Source organism: Poromitra crassiceps, assembly GCF_964638095.1.
Source record: "Poromitra crassiceps genome assembly, contig: HAP1_SCAFFOLD_1097, whole genome shotgun sequence".
NCBI classification, from domain to species: domain Eukaryota; kingdom Metazoa; phylum Chordata; class Actinopteri; order Beryciformes; family Melamphaidae; genus Poromitra; species Poromitra crassiceps.
In genome coordinates this window covers 18799-41939 of record NW_028151313.1, presented here as the reverse complement: position 1 = coordinate 41939, position 23141 = coordinate 18799, and the positions used below count along the sequence as shown (strand labels likewise).

The window sequence follows — 23141 nt, the reverse complement described above, 5'->3', positions numbered from 1 at the left end:
GAAAATCAGTAAGATGCTCAGGAGGCACTAATTTATTTTATTTTGTAATGTTATATTCTTCAAAAGGTGGGTTATCATTCATTCATTGCATCATATGCTATAGTTTTCTCTGGCAGTTTTCTAAGCCAAATTTTGTAGTCGGGTAAAGGGGGTACATGGATTCAGAAATCAGGGAAAGGGGGTACTGAAGGCAAAGAAGTTTGAGAACCACTGAACTAAAACATGCCACTTTGATATCTTAGCTGCAAATATAACACCAGCAAAGCCAATTCAATTACTGAACTTGATGTTGATTGTTTTCACTTTGTCAAATGACAAGATTATGTTTGTTTTTTTCCCCTTCTTCATTTTTGTCAATTACAATGCAGTGCACAAGTGTTCAAACGGAATGTGAAAGTGGAGTGTACCTGGAGGGTTGCGGCCTGGCTGAGGGCCTCACTCTTCTCCTCTGTGGCTTTCTGTAGAGCAGCCAAGGCCGTCTCCTCATACACCAGTTTCTGCTTCTCCATCTGTAGCACCCGTTTCTTCACGCCATCCTTGTTAAACTTCTGGAAGAAGAACACAACACCACCTGGTTCAACCTAGAAATACTCGAGGGATTAAGATACTTATAACCTCCACCAGGGGTGCACTGCCCAAACTTTTTTTAGGACGAGAAGCTACTTACAAAAAATATAACTAGTCGCGAGCTACTTCTTTTCCCTTTGTCCCCCCCCCCCCCCCAAGTACATATGTAGCACATTTTAACAATATTATATTATTTATTTAACATTATTTAATAATGTTAGTTTGTTAATATTGTAGATACTGGGTTAGCTATACATGAGTGGATTTACTTCATAAAAAATAAAAAATCAATCAAAAGAATACATTTTGGATTTCTTTGGTGAGCTAGTTATTCACATCGAGATGGGCTGCTGCTATAGCTGCAGACTGATGCTATTCTTACCTGCAGGCAGACTTGCAGCTGTGCCTCTAGAGCCTGGATCTGGTTTCTCAGCAGGTCTTCGGTGTAGCGAGCCTGTGTGGGTGAGAAAGGAAGTGAGTGGCTGTCACACGCTTCAACCTGCAGAGGGAGAAACGTAATGGCTGACAGACCGCATGCTGTGTGTGACAGACAGCATGTGTGTGTGTTCACCGTCTGTCTGCACCCACCGGGGTGCACCAAGGGAACTTGCTGCATCAGTGAATCTAAAGTAAGACCACGATGTCAGAATACTATACTGGTACAAACACTATTATAGGGCAAAGCATGGCCAGTAACATACAGTATAAAGAGTTGACTAATGGTAACAGACCTGAGTTGGAAACAGTTTTCCTGGATGAAAAGCGTGCAGAATTTAAATTAAGATCTCCTGCAAAAAGGGGGATATTTCCTCTTCCCCCACCATTCATATATGGTGGGGGCCAAAAGAGACTAAAACAGAAGCTTAACGAGGAGGACACACAACACCTATATATCTGCTGACTGACACGCCCTTCCTGTCTGAGAGTGACAGCTTGCACTCTTCCTTTGCAGTATATAGAGCAGAGACAGGAAGCTGCAAACCACAGGCCTTTTGAGGCAGAAAACAGACGCACAATGAATGACAGCTACTTACAATGCGATGCACTGTTTTTCCAATCGTACGCAAAGAGACGACATCGAGGGACGATGCAGGATGCAAAAAACATGATCTTATTGTGAAAACAGAAATATGAAAGATGCATAAATATGCTTCTCTAGGATGCAGAAGGAAGATCCTTACCGTCCATATTTTGTTAGAGGAGTGCAGCAGGGTGGAAGCGTTGTCCTGGACGGCAACCAGCTTCTTCTTCACGGCCTCCTCTCGCCACAGAGCCTCCTGACAGACAAGGAGGGGCAACTTCAATGAATCTCGAGTCAGTCAGCATCTTCTATGAAGGTTTTAGCCTGACATCAGCATGGTTTAAACCTGACATTATACTCAACTGATGGTTAGAACGTCAGTTATTTCATGCATTGGGTGAATTTAGTAAAGCATTTTCCTTCCTTGGCACACACAGAACACAACTCAAGATGGAATTGAAATGGTTTACCTGCAAATAGTCAGCTAGTCGTTGAACATCCTGTTATGTGAGAGATGAGAGACAAGAAAGGTTATCTTATTTGCTGAGTCTTGTTATATATAAGAACCCAAATGAAAAAGGCAACTGGTTGAAACTCACTGATTCCTTGACAGTGACGAAGCCAGACCTGTAAAGAAGAGCCGTGCTTTAGGAGTAGAGACACTGAGCACATCTGCTTCTGATATGAAATCTGAGATTTAATGACTGAGGTTTTTTGAGAGAGAGAGAGAGAACGAAGTGGCACTCACTCTGTCTGCACACTGGCATCTCGCAGCCTCTTTTTCTGGGGAATGTTTCCCGTTTGGACAGAGACGTTTTCAGTTTGAGTGAATGTTTTGATGCTCATCTTTTGGCCTTTGAGAGAGAGAGAGAAAAGCAATGTTGAAAGTGTGAATCAGGGAAAATTCCTCTGACAAAAACGATCTGCAACCGGCGAATATTTTACCATTTATTCTGTTCTCTCTTTTTCCCATGGCTTTCACCTTCTGCTGGGTTGGCTCCTTCATCCCTGGTCTGGAGGTAGATGTCCCTTCTTGTTTCCTTGCCTGGTTTTTCTCTTGCCTGATCAATGTTACTGGTTCTGACCACAACAAAGCCTGAGGAGATACAAGGAGAGAGAAGATGAGAGAAGATCATTCCCTTCCCTATTGGGCTCAAATTATAGAATTGTCAAAGCCCCCATATAGATTGTAGTATGTTAAGTTGAGAGGTTATGGGTTTTTACCCATTTACTGATGTTTGGGTCATTTTCTATGTTGTTGTTTGGAGTCAATTTCTTCATTGGGTGTCCATTAGTGATCAGGTTCATCTGGATATCTGTATGCACTGTCTCTGACTCGGTGATTGTGCCATGATGCTTCAATGAAAATGTCTTTCCCAAGGGGTTTCTCTTCGGAGAGCGGTATCCTGCCTTCACAGACTTTAAACAGGCTCGGTCCGGGCTCATTGATCTCCTCTTGAGAAGCTCCAGGTGTCTCTTTTGCTGTTGGATGTTCTTTATCAGTTTGGTATCAAAGTCCCTCGTAGGGCTCCGACAGGAAGTGACATTGTTGCGTCCTCGCAGGTGTTCACGTTTCTCTGCTCGTTTCTCTAATATTTCGTCAAAGTCCAGGGTCTCCATGGTGGCTCTTCTGGCGCCTCAAGCCTATGGTCGTGTTGTGTGTGAAGATGTATTACAATTATTTATCATAATGGAACATGTATGTAAACAAATACAATTTACCGATATATTCAAAATGAACATCACGTGTAGTTGAAAATAGGATTTAGATGTATTGCATTCACACAGTATGTTGGCTCATAAGGTACATCTGAAGGTCAAATGTGATCAATATTCTCATTTAGTAAGTTTCTCAAAGTCTAAATGGAAAGCTCGGGTTGCTTAACCTTCAAACTGTTAGAGTGATAGAGAAAGTATTCATAGAAACATATTTATGTCCACTATAGGTACACATTTGTATTTCTCAAATGCTGTCATCGGATATACAGTATATCGATTGTTCTTGGGAGCTGCTTGTGCTCCAAGAATATTTAAGCAGTTTTCATAACTTAAAATAAGATGCATGTTAAAAACTATAAAAATAAAATAAAATATAAACAAACGCCTTTACAAAGCAATGTGTTTTTAGGATTGCTAGGATGCTCTGTCTTGCTCAACTGTGCATTTAATCAATCCATTGCAGCAATAGTAGCACTATTAGACGTAGCAGTGCTAGTATCACTCCTAGTACTACTACTAGTATAGTACTAGTGGAGTAGTGGTGCAGTTTTAGTGGTTACGATTGTATTTTTGTTAGAAAACTCTGTTAACGTTGAATAGCACAACAGTGATCTGTTGATTGTGGCTTTGGAAGGAAAATGTGCAAGATTATGCAGGAAGAAGCAGCAGAAGAAGAAGAAGCTGCAGTTGAATAAGCATATTAAGTAGTAGCACCTACCCGCTAAGCCATGTCATTCACTGGGAAAAGGTCCTCGTGAGTGGTTAAGTTTAGAAGCCATCCATCTGCTTTCTCATCTGAAACTGTGTCTGGTAGCTTCTCTGTGTTTCACATGTAGCAGTTTCTGTGAAGCACATTTGAACAGGAAGTGAAGAGAGAGGCACAACGTCATATGTTCCTCTATCTCACCAGCCACCCGCATTCAACTGATGCCATACACGGGTGGGCCACAAGATTACAGGCAGACCCAGCCAATTGCCTCTGTAGTTTTGGGTTTAAACCCGATCACATGGGGAGACTAAAACTTACACAGTATTGGTTGTCTCTTTGAAGTTTGAATTCTTATTTCAGCATTTTAATTTCTATTTTTAAGGTATAGTTCAAGTTTGTTATAATAGACATTTATCACAAGCATGTCTCAGAGACTTGCTCAGCATGAGCAACTGCTCTGTTTAATTTCGTTGGTGGTGGTGGTGGTGGTGATTGTGTGTGTGTGTGTGTGTGTGTGTGTGTGTGTGTGTGTGTGTGTGTGTGTGTGTGTGTGTGTGTGTGTGTGTGTGTGTGTGTGTGTGTGTGTGTGTGTGTGTGTGTGTGTGTACATACATGGTTTGGTATTAAGCTGATTATAACACTGATTTGATATAATAACAGCTTTCACAAAAGCAATATGCACTGATAAGATTAAGTAACCTAAAACACTGAATCTGAGACTGAGTATAAAGTGTCAAATTCAGTCAATTAGGCCAGTGGTTCTCAAACTTAAAAGATAGGCCTAGTAGTAGTAAAACAAAACCTTACACTTCGTAAAAAAACAAACTAACAGACACCTTAAAAACCATACCAGAAATTAAGCAATAAAACAAAAACAAAAAATAACCACCCCTTCGACCATAATGAAGGCTTAATTGGGACTGGTTACCAGGCTAGGCGCTCACTTGAAGAAATGTAATAGTAAGTGAATTGCTCCCCCAAGTGGTGAGCACATGACAGAGGAGATTTGTGTTTGAGAACATACAAAATAAGGACACAGATATTTTCATGGAGTGCACTGATGAGGTGAATCCCAGTAAAAGCCTTATTGGTTCCCCTTATTAAAATATTGCTACCAATCACAAAGGAGGAGAAAGAAATCCCGGATTTTAAAGCTTTGAGAGAATTGAGATGTGGATTGTGCAATCAGAAAGATGCCCCTTCCTTGTATTGCTGCGTACATTCAACCTGTTTGCGTGTATTTGCAGGCATCTTCATCACCACATCATATATAAACCAAACACTACCTGTGTCTCTGGCCATATGTAAGCACTACATTCACCAACTATAAAGTCGCATTGCATTTAAATGACTTTTGAGCTAGACTTTCAAAGTTTTTTTTTCACATGAATATCAGGGGAGAGCGCGAACGCAGTCCCCCACTACCACAAATTATGCAGTTGAGATTCCCACATTTGGGGAATTCATTCGGGTCAGCACAGCCGCAAGTGCAATGGCTGAGCCTCGCCAAAGGTGAACCACCTTCTTGATCATGGTGTCTCCCCTGCCAGGTAAGTATGAGTTGTACACGCCAGACACAGAGGGGTCACTCACACACATGCACGTCTGTCAGACGGTGTCAGCCAATTAACTGGACTCACAATTATGTACATCAACACACCGTCACAATATCATAAAGCTGACCATATAGAATTAATATGATTTATGATCAAAGTCAGTTTTATTTGGTTCGAGATTGTATAATTATACTTTCCCGTCATGCATTGCGGTGCTTTGTGTCTGTCACGTGGGTTACTCAGGGGGTTTTCCTCCGTGTAGTCAACGTTATAGTCAACTAGACCAATCTAATCTAATGATTAAATGAAGGCCCGAGTGATGCGAATGCCCTATTGTTTTTGTACGAATTTTTTATTAATAGCTTTTTCGCTGGAGACCCCACTTTGAGAACCACTACAAGCAAGTCATAATTAATTCATCCACTGTATCTTTGTGAACAGTGCCATCTAGTGGAAACTTCCTTTAAACGCGCTCTTCTCGCGTTGCTTCACAAGGATTTCCTGTGACTCCGCCTGCCATCCTTGTGGCTCTTTTGCAGAAGGGCACGAAAAGGCTAGTAGCCGAAACCAGGGTGCCCGGTGTAGCAAGATTCATCCCCCAAACATGCTGTCCCGGCTTATTATCGTTTCAGGTATGCAACAATGAAGCTCTTGAGATCCTGAAGGCACAACTAAGCGTCGTTATTGAACTGACAAGAAACGGAATAGAAGTTGTAACTGAATGAATGTTGAAGGGTAAAGTGAAGGCCGCACATTGAATGGGTGACATGCTAATGCTAGCTGTTGGTTGCTAGAATGGCAAGCTAGCTATAGGTATCCGCTCCATTCTGAAAGCTGTTGCACCTAAGTTAGGTTTAATTGATAATGTCAGCAAACAGTTGCTTGGTAGATGTGTTTGTATTTGTAACCATGCCAGTAATTCGAGAGAGGGTGACATTAGCGAACGTTAGCAAAGCCGAAGCTAACGTTACATTGGCATCAACATTAGCTGCGAGCTAGCACTGCTGCACGCCTGCAAATGTCACCTCTTTGACAGCTATGCACCGCACGTTTTCTTGTAAACACTAACTACATTGATTGCACAAGTGTTTTATTTACTTGACGTCTGCTAAACTGTCACCAGACTGCTTTCAGTGGAAGCTAACGTTATGCTAAAGTTCCCAAAATTTTTAGCTACATATTTTTTAATTGGCTTTTATCATGTCATTGGCATTAAATGTGTTTAACTGTCTGTTGTTTTGTTTTCAGCCAATTCGCTGAAGGGCAGTGGTCCACTTGGAGCTGGGTATGTGTCATGGTTGGGTCACCTATCTTGTGGAGTTGCTTATTTGTGACCAACAATAGGATATGAAATAATAACAATCGTTAATCATATTAGGACTATTCATAATATTCTTCACCACCTGGCCATCTTGGTAGGAAAATAACAGATGATTATACATTAACAGGTGATTACAATCAAATGACAAAAGTGTCATATTGGTAGGAAATGTACGTGACATCATAGGAATATTATGAATACCTATGAAAGCTTTGACTCCATGGTTTTTGTTCTTCATAGCCTGGTGCAGGCATCCCGTTCCCTCCACACATCTTCCCAGAGTCTGGCCCCAGTCCCCCCTCTGCCAGAGACAGGAGGCAAAGTTCGTTATGGCATCATCCCAGAGGAGCTGTTCCAGATACTCTACCCCAAAACTGGGGCCACAGGTCAGTAGGCTCAACCAAAAGCAGGTATTACCACTTAGAATTACTTCATGGCTGTTCAAAAATATTTAAATGAAATATAGTGGGTTTAAATCTATAAATGCCTGCGTGAGCACAATTTTATGAACAAAAAATTCACCATTTTACGCTGTCTTCTCTCCTCTCAAAAACAAATCGATCAGAAACAGCCAAGTGTAATTAATTTCAAATAAGCATTTGCGACCATAGTGCAATCAGGAAAGGATGTCAACTGAACATTAACAGTAAGTCATACAAGGGAGATGGGTGGGGGGAGGGATGGGGTTGGGATTTATTTGTTTATTTTGTTTGGTTTGTCTTGTTTTATTTTACGCAATGTGCGTGTGCTCAAGCAGAGATGTTTATGGATCTGTATTGTCAACGAATGAGCAACTGTACGAAAAATAAAATAAATCTTGAAAAAAAAATTAACAGTAAGTTTAACTCATTCACTGCCAACAACGTATGAACACGTTTTCAGAATCCAGCTGTTCCCTGCCAACAACGTGTTTACACGTTTTTGGCATCGATTTTTTTTTTTTGACGGTGGGTTGTGCATCTAAGCCTTTTACATCTCTTATATAATTATTGGAGCCACCGAACGTTTACAACCCATTCCACCGACCCACTAAGTGGCAACAGTGCTCTCCTTGCTAGAGGAAGGAAAGCATTTTTTTAACTTGTCAAGCCATTCTCAGCCCAGCCATTCTCCTTTTCGCGCTGATTGCTGGCGATGCGGGATTGCAAATTTACATAATAGATTCAGCCGATCTACTATGATCGGGTGATAGATTACAGGTGGACGAACACACTTTGAAACACGCAGCATAAATATGACCAGAATCGCAAAAGCTTCTCTCAACCAAAACTCCAAACGAGTGAGTCCATCCCGACTTCCTCAAACAGCGGCTGTGCAGACAGGCACAGGAGAGCAGCAAAGCACTGACTGGTGACAAGCTTGTCCGCCCACGGAGGGCGGAGTTGAAGCAACTCGAGAGGGAGGGAGAGAGAGAGAGAGAGAGAGAGAGAGAGAGAGAGAGGGAGGGAGAGCGAGAGGGAGGGAGAGAGAGAGAGAGAGCGAGAGGGGGAGGGAGAGAGAGAGAGAGAGAGCCAAAAATGAATGGTTAAAGTGACAGTTCCATCCAATTTCACAAAAAGCCGTTTATCTCTGAATATTCTTTTTCACGCTAAAACCATGCTGTATTCAACTGCTAATGCTTACATAACTACTAACTCTACAAACTAACTCTTTTAGACAGAGAAAGTACACATTCTATTAGTACTTTTGAGATATTGTATGTTCACAAACTCCAAGCTGAAACGAATCCTCGGCTCTTATAAAATGAGCCATAATCCTCAAAAAACGGCTTGGCAGAAGCTATCTACAGCAAAAAAAAACGTCTGGCAGTCAATGTGTTAAGAGGGCCTGTGCTTATATTATAATTAAGGTCTGCTCCATCTGAGACAGTCAGTCAAAAGTACATCCTATCATAAACATATGAGAGTAATTTCTGTTCTGATAACTCAAACTGTGACCAAACCATAATGCATGTGGTCTGACAATTTTTTTAAATATAAAATATTCCATTATAACTTTGGTAGAACATGTCTGTGCCAAAAGGTAAAGCCACACTTGTGTGTTGATTTAGAATCATAACTCAAGATTTGTTGCTGCTGTGTTTCCTTGATTCTCGTTCTCTCTCTCTATTTCCCAACTACAACTATCTTTGAATACTACTACGACTTACTACTACTAATTAGTTGCATGACTTGCAAAGGATAAATCTCACGCTTATTATTCACACTAGGACCCTACATGCTGGGGACTGGCCTCCTTGTCTACTTCCTGTCCAAGGAGATCTACATCATCAACCACGAGACCTTGGCTGCTGCCTCTATAGGCGCTTGCATTATCTACGGGATCAAGAAATTTGGTCCTGATGTTGCAGCTTTCGCTGACAAACTGAATGAGGTAATAAGCTACTAACCATGTGGATTTGTTTTTCTATCTTGTGCATCTCTCTGGATGGTGCATCTTTTTTGGCACAATGGAGAGCCAAAGTGAACGCCACTTCCTGCTTCAGCACTACCAGAGATTTTCATCTGCCATTTATTTTCCCATTTCGTAAACGCGTATAAAAAGAGTTTTACTTGGTCAAACCAAACGGTTCGGATATATTTAGAAACAGGAGAGATCGCATAACATTTCACTCGGACCAAAACGTAAAAAAATGCGGGTTTAAAGAAAATATTTTTTCGATGTTGTTTTTTAAAGTTTTGGTCTGAGTGAAATGTTCTATGATCTCTCCCGATTCTAAATATAGCTGAACCGTTTGGTTTGACCAAGTAAAACTATTTTTATAAGCATTTTATGAAATGTCTATGGGAAAATAAATTGTGGAAGAAAATCTCTGGTACAGTGCTGAAGCAGGAAGTGACGTTCACTTTGCCTCTCTATGGAGGTTCATCACAGTTCCTGGGTATGAAGCAGATTCTGTCGAATACTGTGATCAGACACTCATTGTGTGTGTGTGTGTGTTTGTGTGTGTGTGTGTGTGTGTGTGTGTGTGTGTGTGTGTGTGTGTGTGTGTGTGTGTAGGAGAAAGTGGCCAAGGCACAGGAGATAAAGGACTTGGCCACGAGCAGCCTGGCTCTGGCAGTTGAGAATGAGAAGAAGGAACAGTGGAGAGCAGAGGGAAGATCAACTCTCTTTGACGCCAAGAGGGTAAGCAGCAGTGACCTTTCCATTTCTTTACTGTTTGACACTCTTCACTGTTGCCCATTACTCTTCTGCTCTGAGACTGAACAGCTCCACAGGAAGTAAAAAGTTGGGAGTTAGGCTGCATTCACACAGGATCAGGCAATTTGGTGAAAACGCCAGCCCTCCCATTAATATTAATGGGGGTACTAGTGCATTTAGTGGTGGTGGTGGTCGCCGCAGGGGATGCCGAAAAGAAACCGCAGTGGTCCTGCGCTGAAAAGTTGAAACCGAATCAACAGAAACGCAACCCGACGTCACGCTGCGGTGGCCAATCAGGTAGCCAGCGATCAGACCGGAAAACGCCCCCGGGAAGCAGAAATTGATTTACCATGTAGCATTGTAGCATTCCACTGTTTATGGAGCTGTTGTGAAAATAGAATAGAGACATTAATCACCGTGCCATCATTTGGCGTTGTAGGGAGTATCGCTCTTCAAGTTGACACCACCATGTGCTAATCGCCACATCATCTGATCCTGTGTGAATGCAGCCTTAAGTCATCTAAAATCTCCATTGAGTTCAATTGGCAAGCAGTAGGAATTGCAGCAACATAGACAGACGTGATCTCTTTCTCTGACACATCCCACCTAGTGATGGTGCCCTGTAGTTGATAAAAACTATGAAACATGTAGCAAAGAGGTAATTTATCACCATGCAAAATGCAGTGAATTGTATCCCATCTGGAACAGATCAGTAATTTTCTCTGACTGCCCTAATAAGCATTACATCTGAAGACTGATACCAATCTGTATTATGACTTAACGGACATCCTGGGCTAATTCTAGTCCTGCCTGGACCGACACCTGGTGTTTCACTGCATTTGCTGATCCATGCAGCCGGTATCTGCATTACAAGGGCCATTTGAAAATTTAGCAGTTTAATCAATTCAGCAGGAAAACATACAAATGGAATATAAGCACACAAATAAAATACTAATTAATAAAGGCAAGAGAGAGTGCATTTAAGAACAGTTTACAGTTTGGTTCCAAGAAAATAAAATAAAAAACTTGGCAAAATTAGTGGGAAAAAGTTAAGGAGCTACTGCATCTAGCGTTACAATGATACAGAGTCACTTGTGAGCTTTGTCACTAGCCACTCTTGTCAAATTCAAATCTCTGCAGTCACATCGTGTGACTGTCACAGAAAAGCCCATTTTAAAAGAGGGATAATAATTGACATGGTGGCCTCTTGTAGGTAGCGTGGTTACAAAGACTTCCATAAAGTGGTCTTTCTCTCTCAGAACAATGTGTCCGTGCTGCTGGAGACCAACCACAGGGAGAGGATACACATGGTGACCAACGAGGTGAAGAAGCGCCTGGACTACCAGATCGCCCTGCAGAACCTCCACCGCCGCATGGAGCAGGAGCACATGGTCAACTGGGTGGAGAAGAGCGTCGTGGGCAGCATCACCCCCCAGCAGGTCGGTCCTGGACTCCTTTTTATGAGATTGTCGCAAGCAGCTGAATTTAGGACATTATTTCACTATACGTGTGATATTGCTGTTTTTATTGAACATTTGACCACTAGAGGTAGTTACTGAGTCAAAAAGAGACCAGTGTCCTTCATTTTCCATAGATGACATACTGGTATGTCCATCTGAGATATTCTGATATACATGACGCCGTTTAATTCCAAAATATCCATTTGAATAAATTCATGCCTATTCTACAGAATGATAAACCATATTATTAGTTATTACCGATAATTCAAGTTTTGAATCATATTTAGACTTTCAAAATAGCTACGTTCACAATGATAAATGATAGTACTGTATAAAAAATTACAAGTGTGATAGAATTATAATAATGTATTTTGAAGCACTTAAAAATCTTGTTGACCTTTTACATGAATTACATTTGTGACTCATGACATTATTCTTCTTTTTCTGTAGTTCAACCTAAGGTGTGACTCCACAGGCCTCATGCTTTCTGTCTGTTTTCTTTCAGGAGAAGGAGAGCATCGCCAAGTGCATCACAGACCTGAAGGCTCTGGCTAAGGCCACTCAGGCCAAGGCCACAGCCTAAAACTGTCCAGTCTTCAGAGAAGGCTCATCTTAAACCCCAACTCATTGTCTGAAGATGAGGCGCCGACTTTTATTGACAGAATAAATGTATTTCCTCTTAAAGATGGTCTCTGTATAATATGATGGGTGTGTATATACACGTCAGCTCATGCTAAAATAAATGGTTTGCTTATTCACTAATCGGCTAGTGTGTTGAATTTTTTGAAGTATCGTTACTTTTTGTTTATTTTCAATTGAACAACCTGGTTCAAACAAGTTTGCTTCTATATTCCTCTCTCAGTGAAGTTATGTTTTGTGTATGGGGAGTGTACATAACCGTCACCACTTTATGACGATAGATAAAGCTTGAGCTAGATAACAGAATTTAGTGAAGCATGTAAGATCCTAAGACCTTTGGTCATCTGGCCGCACACACAGCGAGTCAAATCGAAACCTTTGGACTCATAAGGAGCCAGCTTTCCTCCATCATAGGTTGAATACCTGTCGTGAAACGCCCTCCTGATCGATCGTCACTCCTGTTGACCTGTTGCACTTTGACCCTGCTGTCTTTGAGCAGGAAGTCGAAACAGTTTCTCTCTTAAGCAGCGGAGGGAACGGATGTTTTCTGCCATGAACGCTCTTGATACAAAATCTGTATGAACCAGTGGAGCAGTGACATCAAAGCCGAGCTAACGCTGACAGGTAATAACTGGATGAACGAAGCATGTGATGGTGATATTGTCTGGATTATAGGTTATAGTTGAAGGAGCTTGAATACATCCTGAATGATGGCGGCCTTATATCCTGCTAAGCACAAACATTTGCTATTGCAGAAAGTGTTGATGGGAAAACTCATCCATTAGGCTAGATTCCTTCCAAAAGGTATGTGACATTTTGAAGTTTAACCTTGAATCTAAAATGAAATGAAACATTGTCAATCGTCAACTTATTCATAAATCCTGACAGATAATTGCTGTGTTGGACAAGAAGAAACTAAAGTGTCAGCAGGATTTCAGATGTGTGCGTTAACTAGGAATACTATTCTAAACAGCTTGAGCATGATTCATTTTATTTTATTTTACTTAGACCATACATTTTCTTTGAGCAATCACCCAATGTGTTCTATAAAAAACAAACATGTAGTCCAATTAGTTTGATTATGTAGCGTTGCATTTACATATGGATTTCAGCTGCCAAGATCTTTTACCACATCCACTGAGAGATTCTCTCCTGACTTGACACCACTCCTTTTTAAGTGGTGTGTGTGTGTGTGTGTGTGTTTGTGTGTGTGTGTGTGTGTGTGTGTGTGTGTGTGTGTGTGTGTGTGTGTGTGTGTGTGTGTGTGTGTGTGTGTGTGTGTGTGTGTGTGTGTGTGTGTGTGTGTGTGTGCGCGTGTGCGTGTGCGTGTGTGTGTGTGTGTTTAAGCAGCCATCTGTTAACAGAGCTCTGCTGTAAGGTAGATCTTTGTTGTTAGGTTTGTTTGGAGTGGCTTCCCGGCGGTGATGCTTCTCAATCAAAACTTTCCTAGTTTCCTAGTAAAAAGTAATAATGATTTTTTATTTCCGCAGATCACAGACATTACAGTTTGAAAATGTATGGACATATGGAAAAACCATTTTCTTATTCCCCAATTTCCCCAAGGTCAGTATCAGTATCCATGTCACTTTCTGTGGTAGCCTAGTGATCTGGGCAAAGCTTTGGACATTAATGAAAGATTCTTACTGTACACGCCCTCTCATGATATAAAAACACTGCAGTGGCGTGTTAATGTAGCCGATACAGCTGAGCTGATTTGAGTTTAACCATCTAACCTTATCTTCAAATCGCTGTGTCACTGATGACGACTGGTTTTATTGATATGTAAGATGCCCAAGCTGGCAACACCCTATCAATTCACCTCACTTTCTCATTTCATACGTGACGTTTTATGATGCGTTAGGGGTTTCTCACAAGAGGACCTCCCCCAGCAGAGGCGGGGCTTCCTGCAGGACGATGTAAAGACCTCCCCAGTGCAGAGAAACACCCCGTCAAGGCCCAGTGGAAAATCCATATACAGTACGTTCTGTTCAGGCACCATCCTATAGTTTCTTTTTCTTTGTGAGCCCAAACTGTATTTGCCATTTTTGTAACCAGAAAATATTCCATTGTATCAGTGCAGAGAAAGGACTATTCTGAAACACTGAACAAGCAATCCGACAACTTTCACTGCAGAGTGGAGGTAAGGGTAATTTCCTCCTTCACAGAGTAAATGATTATAAAAATCTGTGCCGGGAAGAAGGCACGCAGATTACTGCAGTCCAACCTCCAACCTTCTTTCCCCATGATTTCTCTCCACACTGACTCCCCTGTAGCACCTGTTTACCTGCGAGCTGGATGGCCAGGAGGTGGGGAACCTGGACGACTGTCTGGCCAAGCTGAAGAGGCTGGATGCCAAAGGCCGCCTTTGGCCCCAGGAGATGATCATGGAGGTTCAGGGAGGCTATCTCCAGCTCAAAGATATCGAGACCCAGGTTTGGAGAGATTTTTTCCCCGCGTGATTTCACCAGTTGTCAGCAGGTCTGCGTTAAGACTGATGACTTGCACTTTAGGCCCGAATAACTGAAGCCTTCAGATGAGGAAGCGCAGGAGTTGGAGAATATTGAACAGCCGGTGTGCTTGCAGTTAAACAGATGTGTGAATGTGATGCATGATGAAGTTACACAACCACTACTATATTTTTACCCAGTCAATTTTTTATTCATGTATTGGTATTAAAAACACCACAGCATAAACATCATCAGAACAAACAATAATCATTTACAACATCACAAAAACAAAAACGTATACAATCAGCAGACAGCACCCTGTGGCCTCCTTGCCCACAGTGTAGACATTGTACTTTAAAATCAAATCACTACTGTCTTTAACTGTATACACTACCCTCACACTTGGGATGAGACTTAGGCCATGTTCAGACTAGGAGGCCAAATCTGATTTGTGAACTTTAGTGATCTATTAATGACTTTATCCAGATTGGTTTTATGAGTCTGGACGCTCCAAGTCTGATTTGTGTCACTTGTTGTCCCAAACCACATATGGAGGTAGTTTCCAATCTGCTTTCGACTGATGTGACTTCAGTGCGGACACACAGATCCGACTTGAAAATCAGATTTGTGGCAGACTCTCAAATCAGATTTGGGAAACCAATCAAGATAATGATGATTAATGACTCTATCAGCAAATCGGATTTGCCTGTAATGTGAACATGGCCTAGAAACATCGCTCATCTTAAAACCTACAGATGTGATTCTTCATCTGAAAGTTCTGCTTCACTTCAGTAATGGAAAACCGTGTGCATTCTCTGTAATAAACCTGAGCTCATCATAACCCTCTTCCTGCTCAATAATATTGAATCATATTATGATTCTATCTTCAGGCAGAGCTGGAGTCGCTCCCTCTGAGCTGCATCCTGCAAACCACGGCCGTGTTGGACAGCTGCGCTTACAACTCTCTGCTGACCATCACTCTGCAGGACCGCAACAAACGCAGCCCCCACGTCTACATGTTCCAGTGTGAGGAGCTCGGGGTGAGTCACGTTTCACCAGAACCCTCCTCTGACCTCCACGATTTGCTGACTTTCCAGAGAGGGAAGAGAGTAAAAGAGTTCAAGAGTTAGTTACTCATGCCGAAGTATGTAGCAATATGCACCCCATTTTCCGAAATCGAGGATTTTGAACCACTGTCAGCATTTCACAACCATATGGATATTTTGCTGATTTTATTTTTGCTGATTCTGATCTAAAGCAGTCGTGTTTCACCAGGCAGAGCACGTCAGGAGTGATCTAGACAACGCAGTCCAAAGCAAAGGTCAAGGAGCCGATGTGGGACCACCACGCAGAGGCCAGTTTGAGGTGGAACCACACAGAAACCAGTCTGACATCAGGTACAATGTCACAAACATGGTCACAGCACATGAATCCCAGTCCAAACACGCATAAAGACACGCAGAGGTAAGACAATTATGTACATCAAAGCGATACAAAGTATGAAATTCATCAGTTGTTTGTCATTGTTGTTCTCAGGAGTCATCTGGAGAACATCATAGGCCAGCATGCTCCAGGAAGCTTCAGGCAGCCCGGGCCTCGTGCTCTGCAGCCGGACAGAACTCCTCCTCCACCAGACCACCCGCCCCCGCAGTGGAACAACAGAGAACCAGGTACAGCTTGCTCTAATGCCAGATAATGCCGGGAAAATAATGTTTATTTTTATAGCACCACAAATGTAGTTCATAATTTCCATCATAACCACCCAAAGTAAGGGAGAGAAACTCACAAATGAGTGGTAATTTATTTTTGTTTGTTTTTGTTTTAATAATCTCAACTGTTACTGTTATGCCGGTTCTCCACTAGTGACACCGATCGGCCTGTCAGATGGGTTTACCAATAAATAATCTGTCTTCGGTGCATCATTTTAATTTGTGTGTCCACTCTTCCTGAAGTGATATTTGTCTTTTTGTGCCAATTAGAGAATATGTTTCCCCCGCGGGGCTACACTCCACAAGAAGAACCACTGCACCATCCTGAGTTTAACGGATCACAGCATAGCCAAGAGGTTCTTCCATCACCGGAATATTCAGAGTTTGATAGGAACACGGTCAGCTCCCTTCAACTATTTACATCAATTATAAGTGGATTATATTAGTAATAAAGGATCATAGGTGTTGTCCAGTTGTCTGTCTCATCACAATCTAAAAGAAACATGCATCAGATTACTGTAGCTCCTATTTAGATGGAATTCTTACATACCACTATGTGTTGAATCAGTCATATTTTGTTATTTATACAAAATGCTGTGCTTATATTCCTTTTTGACAGGACATTTTCAACCATGTTCTAAATGATATGGAGATCTTCATGAGCAAAGTGTCCTCTGCAGTGAAGGCATCTGCACCAAAAAAGGGAAAGAGCAATAAGAACAAAAAGAAAAGTGCAAAGAAAAATGGTAACATACTTTACCCAGTTTAATTACTAGAAAATTACATTCATAATGGGACTGACATAGCATATATCTGTGTGTATATCTGTGCTATTTGACAGTTTGCCCCTTGTCTCTCCGCAGCACCAGCTGTCAGTCTGCCACCTTGGGACGAATATGTCTCCTGTCTTCAGAAAATCAAATATGGCTTCAATCTTCTGGTATGTACTTCAAATACAATCGAATGTCATGAAAGTGAAATGTTGACCCAAAGCGATCGCAGTCGTTCGTACTTTTTACATAGAGAGGCAAAGTGACCGCCTACTTCCTACTTCAGCACTGTAGGCTACCAGAGATTTTCATCCGCCATTTATTTTCCCATAGACATTTTGTAAAATGCTTATAAAAATAGTTTTACTTGTTCAAACCAAACGGTTCAGATATATTTAGAATCGGGAGAGACCATAGGGCATTTCACTGGGACCCACACGTAAAAGAAATTTGGATTTAAAGAAAATTGTTTTTTTTAAGTTTTGGTCTCAGTGAAATGTTGTTCTATGGTCTCTCCCGATTCTATATCTGAACCGTTTGGTTTGACGAAAGTACAACTATTTTTATAAGCATTTTACGAAATGTCTATGGGAAAATAAATGGCGGATGAAAATCTCTGGTACAGTGCTGAAGCAGGAAGTAGGCGGTCACTTTGCCTCCCTATGGCAGTGGATTTTGGAAATCACTGCTTATCATCGCTGCTTATCAAATGTGTTGATAGGAATGTGAGATAGTCATTGCAGCAGCTGTGAGACTCATTTGTTTCTGTGCTGTGACAGGGCTTCCTGAAGGGGGCACTGAACAACCCCAGTGCTCCTGACTATGTCCACATCTTCTTCTCCAGCTTAGGCATGGTGAGTGTCTCTTCTGCAACACTGTCAGCCATGTCCAAGCTATTCTCCTCTACAGAAAGCCATTGTTGTCCTTTTACTCGGCTGCATCTAATAGTTTTAAGCATTTCGAAACAGCACTACTCGTACATCAAATGCACTCATATTTTTCTCCGGTGCAGCGCGGCACTCACTTTATTGACTTCCTCCACTCCTCCACAGATGGTGCGTCACTACCCCACGGACTTGCCCCCCACGGTGGTCATCCCCCTGCTGACGGAGCCGGCCCTGCTGCTGCTCACTGAGGTGGTCCGCCCGGAGGAGGACCAGCTCTGGAGGTCTCTGGGAGACTGCTGGAACATCCCCAGGTACGCTGGACTCAGTGTGACCCTTACACAGTGTGATGATGATGCGAGTCACTCTGCGACGCCTGTTACCTTCTGACGTCCTGGGCTTCCCTCTGTGTACCCTAATTAGCTCTTTTGTATGTGCGGCTATCTCTGTCCAAGACACTCCTAACTTGGTATAAGAGGGCGTACCTACATGGCTGATAAATGTCTACAATAAAACAACGATTCTGATACAATTTGGTTTCTGAACTGCTAGTACCAAGCCAGCAGTGTTCAGTGGAGCAATGTTCAGGACTAGGGGAAAGCCGTAGTGTAGGTCCAGGGTAGTGGAAGCGACTTAGCTGTACTAATCTGTATCGGGATCGTCTGGTTCTCTCTGGTACTCTGTAACATTTAGATTAGGTGATATGATATGATATGATATTTTCATTTATATTGCGCCCCTCAGCCAACTTTCACATTGGTCCGGGGCGCAGCCCGAGGGAAAAAAAGAAAAGAAATGAATAGACAGGACAATGATGACAGGGAACCAGGCAGACGGACAGACAGAGAACATAAGTACACCTCAGACACACAACACAACAGCAAAGTAACTCCGTGATCATCTAGAGCGAAAAGGTGGGTTTTGAGCAAGGCCTTAAAAGTGTGTAAGGTGTTGGCAGACTTGATGTTCAAAGGGAGCTTATTCCACAGTGTCGGTGCCATCACTGCGAAAGCCCGGTAACCCCTTGTCACCAGTTTGGCTCGCGGGACCTTCAGGCACAGTTAGTCATTTGATCTGAGGGACCTGGAGCTGACGGATTTGACCAGGAGTTCCTCAATGTAGGCCGGGGCGAGACCGTTCATCAGCGTCTTAAATATGACTCTCTTCCTCACTGGGAGCCAATGGAGAGAGACAAGAACTGGGGAGATGTGGTCCCTCATTCTGGTCCCTGAGGCCAGCCTGGCAGCAGCATTTTGGACGCGCTGGAGGGGGTAGATGTTTTTATCAGGAAGACCAGAGTAGAGGGAATTGCAATAGTCCAGTCGTGAGAAAATGAGCATGATGATGACTTTCTGAAGGTCGCTGGAGGAGAGGAAGGATTTGATTTTTGCAATGATGGGTGGGTGTTGCCTTTCTGATCCTCCTGTAGATTTATGACCTAGTAGGCTGACGTCATTTATAGTCACCATCTGTGGGTTAGTATATTGTTCTTTTGACTTCTGAATTGGGCTTTCTGTATAAATGCTCACCTTGGATTATGGCACAAAGGATTACAACATCAAATCCTGTTTATTAGTCAAATGTCAAAGTCCTTTTCGTTTTTTTACTCCACTGACATTTTCCCACCCGGCCTGCCAGGACCAGATGGCCAGAAGATAATATCCCGCCATACATCCCCGAATTCTATGATGGTTGGCAGCCTGCCCCGCCCACGGCCCCACCCACTCATCAGAGTGGTCCAATGAGCAGGAGCAACAGCCAGCGCTTCCCACCTGGTCGTCAGAATGGACCAATGAGCGAAAGCCAGAGCTACTCACCCAGAGACATGCAGCGGCAGCCTGAAGAGGTACACAGAACCAGTGACACAACGATCAATTATTGTGGCGTTAGTGACCTCTAACAGTCTAAATTCAATTCAGGGTGCTTTATTGACATGAAATACAAAAGTACTTACAGTTACAGTAACCAGTAGGCTAACCATCTAATCAAACTTGACCATATGATGGTGACAATGTTGGACTATTTCCGTTTTATCTCTATTCTAATTTATTTATTTCTATCTATCTATTCTATCTCTATTGTTTGTATATCCATACCCAATTCATAAGGCTCTCATTAAATGTGAGTTTCAGAGATATTATGGATTCAACCCACCCGCCACCTGTCCTTCGCATGAAAGCGGTAGCTTGGAACTGATATGTGGGTGTAATATTCACCTTATTAAGCAGAAGAGACCGTCTGGCTCGAGAGACTAACAGGAAGTGTAAATACAATCGGAAGTTCCGATTGTATTTACACTTCCTGTGACTCATAAACCTATAGTCTGACTCATAATGTGAGTCAAACTAGGTTTGACCAGGTGAGTGACAGACTAGTTTGAGCAGGTAAAAACAAGCCGGCGTCTTGAACAGGAAGTCCTGAAACAGTGGGTCAAGTGGGCGGGGCTGCATAAGGTAATAATAATAATAATAATAAACATGGGTTTTATATAGCGCTTTTCTACGACTCAAAGACGCTTGTGGTCAAAGGTGAACAGGATACTGTTGCCATAACAAAGCAAGTAATAATGAAATGTTCACCTTTTACAGCCGGTGATGAACAGTCCATGGGGTTCTGCACCACCACCCGCACGGTACGCAGTATGCTGACACTGCAGTCACCATGGCTCTGTGCTTTATCATCACATCAGTAGTTAAACACAACCTTATTCCCAGCAATCATTACAGACTGTGCTTTCTTGACACTGCCATGTGTGTGTGTGTGTGTGCGTGTGCATGCATGCGTGTGTGTGTGTGTGTGCTCTTCCATTTCAGCCGCAGCGAGTCTCTGCTGTACATGCGCGTCATTTACGACTTCATGGCCCGGAACAGCAGGGAGCTTAGCATCATGAAGGGGGATGTGGTAACGGTGAGGTGACACACATGGCCGCGATACAAACACAAAAAAACGATCCCGGTAAACAGTGCTATCACATTAAACAGTGCTATCACATTATTTGTGCATGATAGCGCAAAGGTGACTCGCACGCCTGGCCAGTTTCTCACGGTCGCCTTATGTGGGACTTCAGGCATAATATCTCTCACAAGCACATAAGCACCTTATGCGGCTGGTAATTACGATGTAGTTATTGAATTTTGACGATATGTATGTTTTTCTTTTTCTTTTCTTTTACTGTGTCTGAGCGCGTTTGTCTTTCTGTATATTGTTCTGAAATTTTTAAAATGAAAAATAAAAAATATAAAAAAAAAATGCGCAAAGGTTGCTTGCTGTGTTAAAATAAAATCACAGTAAAATCTGTTTATTGTATGTTTTGAATTGTAACAAAACACATTTGCTGGGAGAATTCAGATCAAGCATGCATGGAGCAGTTTATTCGCCTGAAACTGGTTCTCAGTACACATGAAGAAGTACACTATTAGTTATGCCCTATTGTGTGTGTGTGTGTGTGTGTGTGTGTGTGTGTGTGTGTGTGTGTGTGTGTGTGTGTTTTCACACAGGTGATAGATAAGTCCAAGCAATGGTGGCTGGTTCGCAACGTCCGTGATGAGGAAGGTCACGTTCCTCAGAACGTCCTGGAGCCCATGAATGGTGCTGAGCCCATGGAGGACCCACGGGTGAGCTAAGGACACACACAGCTCTGCAGACCTAGCGGTTAGCTACTTCTACTACGCATTTCACCAAGTGACTTTTCCTCACTCCACCTTTACAGCAGCAGACACGCAGCCCAGCGCCTCTCGATATGACGTCCACAGCTGCAGATGTGAAAAACTGGCTGGAGTACAAAGGCTACTCAAAAATGTAAGTGAAATATTATTCAAGATGATTGTAATTAGGTTGTAATTTAGTAGCCGGGTGATTGAGAGCCATTTCCCATTTACAGTGATGACTTGGCCAAGAGGGAAAGATTTTGATTATTTGTGTACAAATAATCAAAACATAACCACAAAAAACAGCAATATATAAAATATGACAATATATACAATATTCCATATATAGCAACAGAAATCTATGTGCAGCTAGGGCCATGAAGAAGCAAATTCAAAGCAGGTGCAGTAATCAGAAACAACTGTCAAGTCAAGTGTATTTGTATAGCCCTAATTCACAAGCATGTCTCAGAGGACTTCACAGAGAATATGTCTAGCTAAATCTAGCTGACACAACAGTAAACAAGTACAGTAATAAGAATAACAACAACGGTCTCTTGTAATGAGATCTACACAGCTGGGGACGACAGGAGTTCTGTTGTGTAAAATATGGCTTCATGCTGTATTGTGTGTAATGGTGTTGGATGTGTTTCATGGCTTTTGTTGAACAGGACAGTACGCACCCTGGGAGTGCTGACCGGTAAGCTGCTACTGGGCATGCACAGGGACGAGATGAGGAGCGTGTGTCCAGAGGAAGGAAGCAAGGTCTTCTTCCAGCTTCAGGCCATCAAGTCAGCCATCGCAGTGAGTAATGACTGTACATGTGATGCATCAAATGGGCCTTTTTCCACAGCAGCCATTTTGTGTCTAAAACGCAGGGTAAACACCAAACACAGGGTGCAACCAAAAGAGGGCCCCAGCACTTGAACACCTAAATAAATGGATTGGATGTTGGAAGCCCCCATTAATGTTTTGGTTGAACTTGTCTTGCACCTGTGTTTGCCCTGCCTTTTAGACACAAAATTGCCGCTGTGAAAAAGGTCAATTGCCACTGCCAGACATCAGTAATGTTTATTCCTATCCTATTCCTTACAGCTTGCCACGGAAGAGGCATACGGCCCGTACAACGGCCGCTACTGATGACCCGATGCGGTTTCAATAATGAGAGACTTAGTAGAACGTTTAACAAGCTTTAATGATACAACAAATTAATTTTGGCGTATGACTCCATGATATGATGATGATGACGCTCTCCTGAGATGATGAGAGGGCGTCGTCAGTGAAGAATAGGATAGGAAATCCCCCCAGAGGGAATTCTTCAGGAGTGGTCAGATGGTGGTGGTCAGGGGAGGAGGTGGGGCGAAAACAACTGCTGCAGTGATGATGATCAGCAACTGAGAATGACACACAGCACATACAGTACGCAAACAGAGTAAAACATGGACTCTGATATACTATGCTGGTTAGGTGATTGGATCAGCAGGAGAGGAATAGCTTGGGCTGATTGGTTATTATTGCCACCTGAGTGGAAGCAGCGTGGGAAACTGTGAATGG

At 42.5% G+C, this 23141-nt stretch overlaps 3 protein-coding genes across 3 annotated transcripts; 2 read left to right on the top strand and 1 right to left on the bottom strand.

The window, feature by feature from the left end:
* Positions 1–407: 407 nt before the first annotated feature.
* Positions 408–4161, bottom strand: LOC310771720 (uncharacterized protein; the record flags this gene model as incomplete). The annotated part of the gene is made up of 9 exons (XM_083664263.1): positions 4026–4161; positions 2813–3232; positions 2534–2684; positions 2337–2442; positions 2188–2215; positions 2059–2088; positions 1749–1844; positions 950–1021; positions 408–548 (listed from the first exon to the last, which is right to left on the bottom strand). Coding segments are annotated over exons 2-9 (1020 nt in total), but the record flags the coding sequence as incomplete, so codon positions are not given.
* Positions 4162–6089: 1928 nt separating this feature from the next.
* LOC310771718 (ATP synthase F(0) complex subunit B1, mitochondrial-like) lies at positions 6090–12256 on the top strand. The gene is made up of 7 exons (XM_083664261.1): positions 6090–6204; positions 6821–6857; positions 7134–7279; positions 9103–9266; positions 9894–10019; positions 11294–11473; positions 12000–12256. The coding sequence occupies exons 1-7, from the start codon at positions 6177–6179 to the stop codon at positions 12075–12077; spliced, it is 759 nt and encodes a 252-aa protein (XP_083520387.1). The 5' UTR covers positions 6090–6176; the 3' UTR covers positions 12078–12256.
* Positions 12257–13658: 1402 nt separating this feature from the next.
* LOC310771719 (epidermal growth factor receptor kinase substrate 8-like protein 3) lies at positions 13659–22782 on the top strand (the record flags this gene model as incomplete). Its single annotated transcript, XM_083664262.1, has 18 exons — positions 13659–13696; positions 13995–14110; positions 14209–14273; positions 14407–14565; positions 15471–15620; positions 15856–15977; positions 16117–16250; positions 16560–16687; positions 16909–17035; positions 17153–17229; positions 17839–17913; positions 18112–18257; positions 19582–19789; positions 20722–20850; positions 21441–21557; positions 21653–21741; positions 22259–22391; positions 22683–22782. The coding sequence occupies 18 exons, from the start codon at positions 13659–13661 to the stop codon at positions 22725–22727; spliced, it is 2058 nt and encodes a 685-aa protein (XP_083520388.1). The 3' UTR covers positions 22728–22782.
* Between the last annotated feature and the right edge of the window lie 359 nt (positions 22783–23141).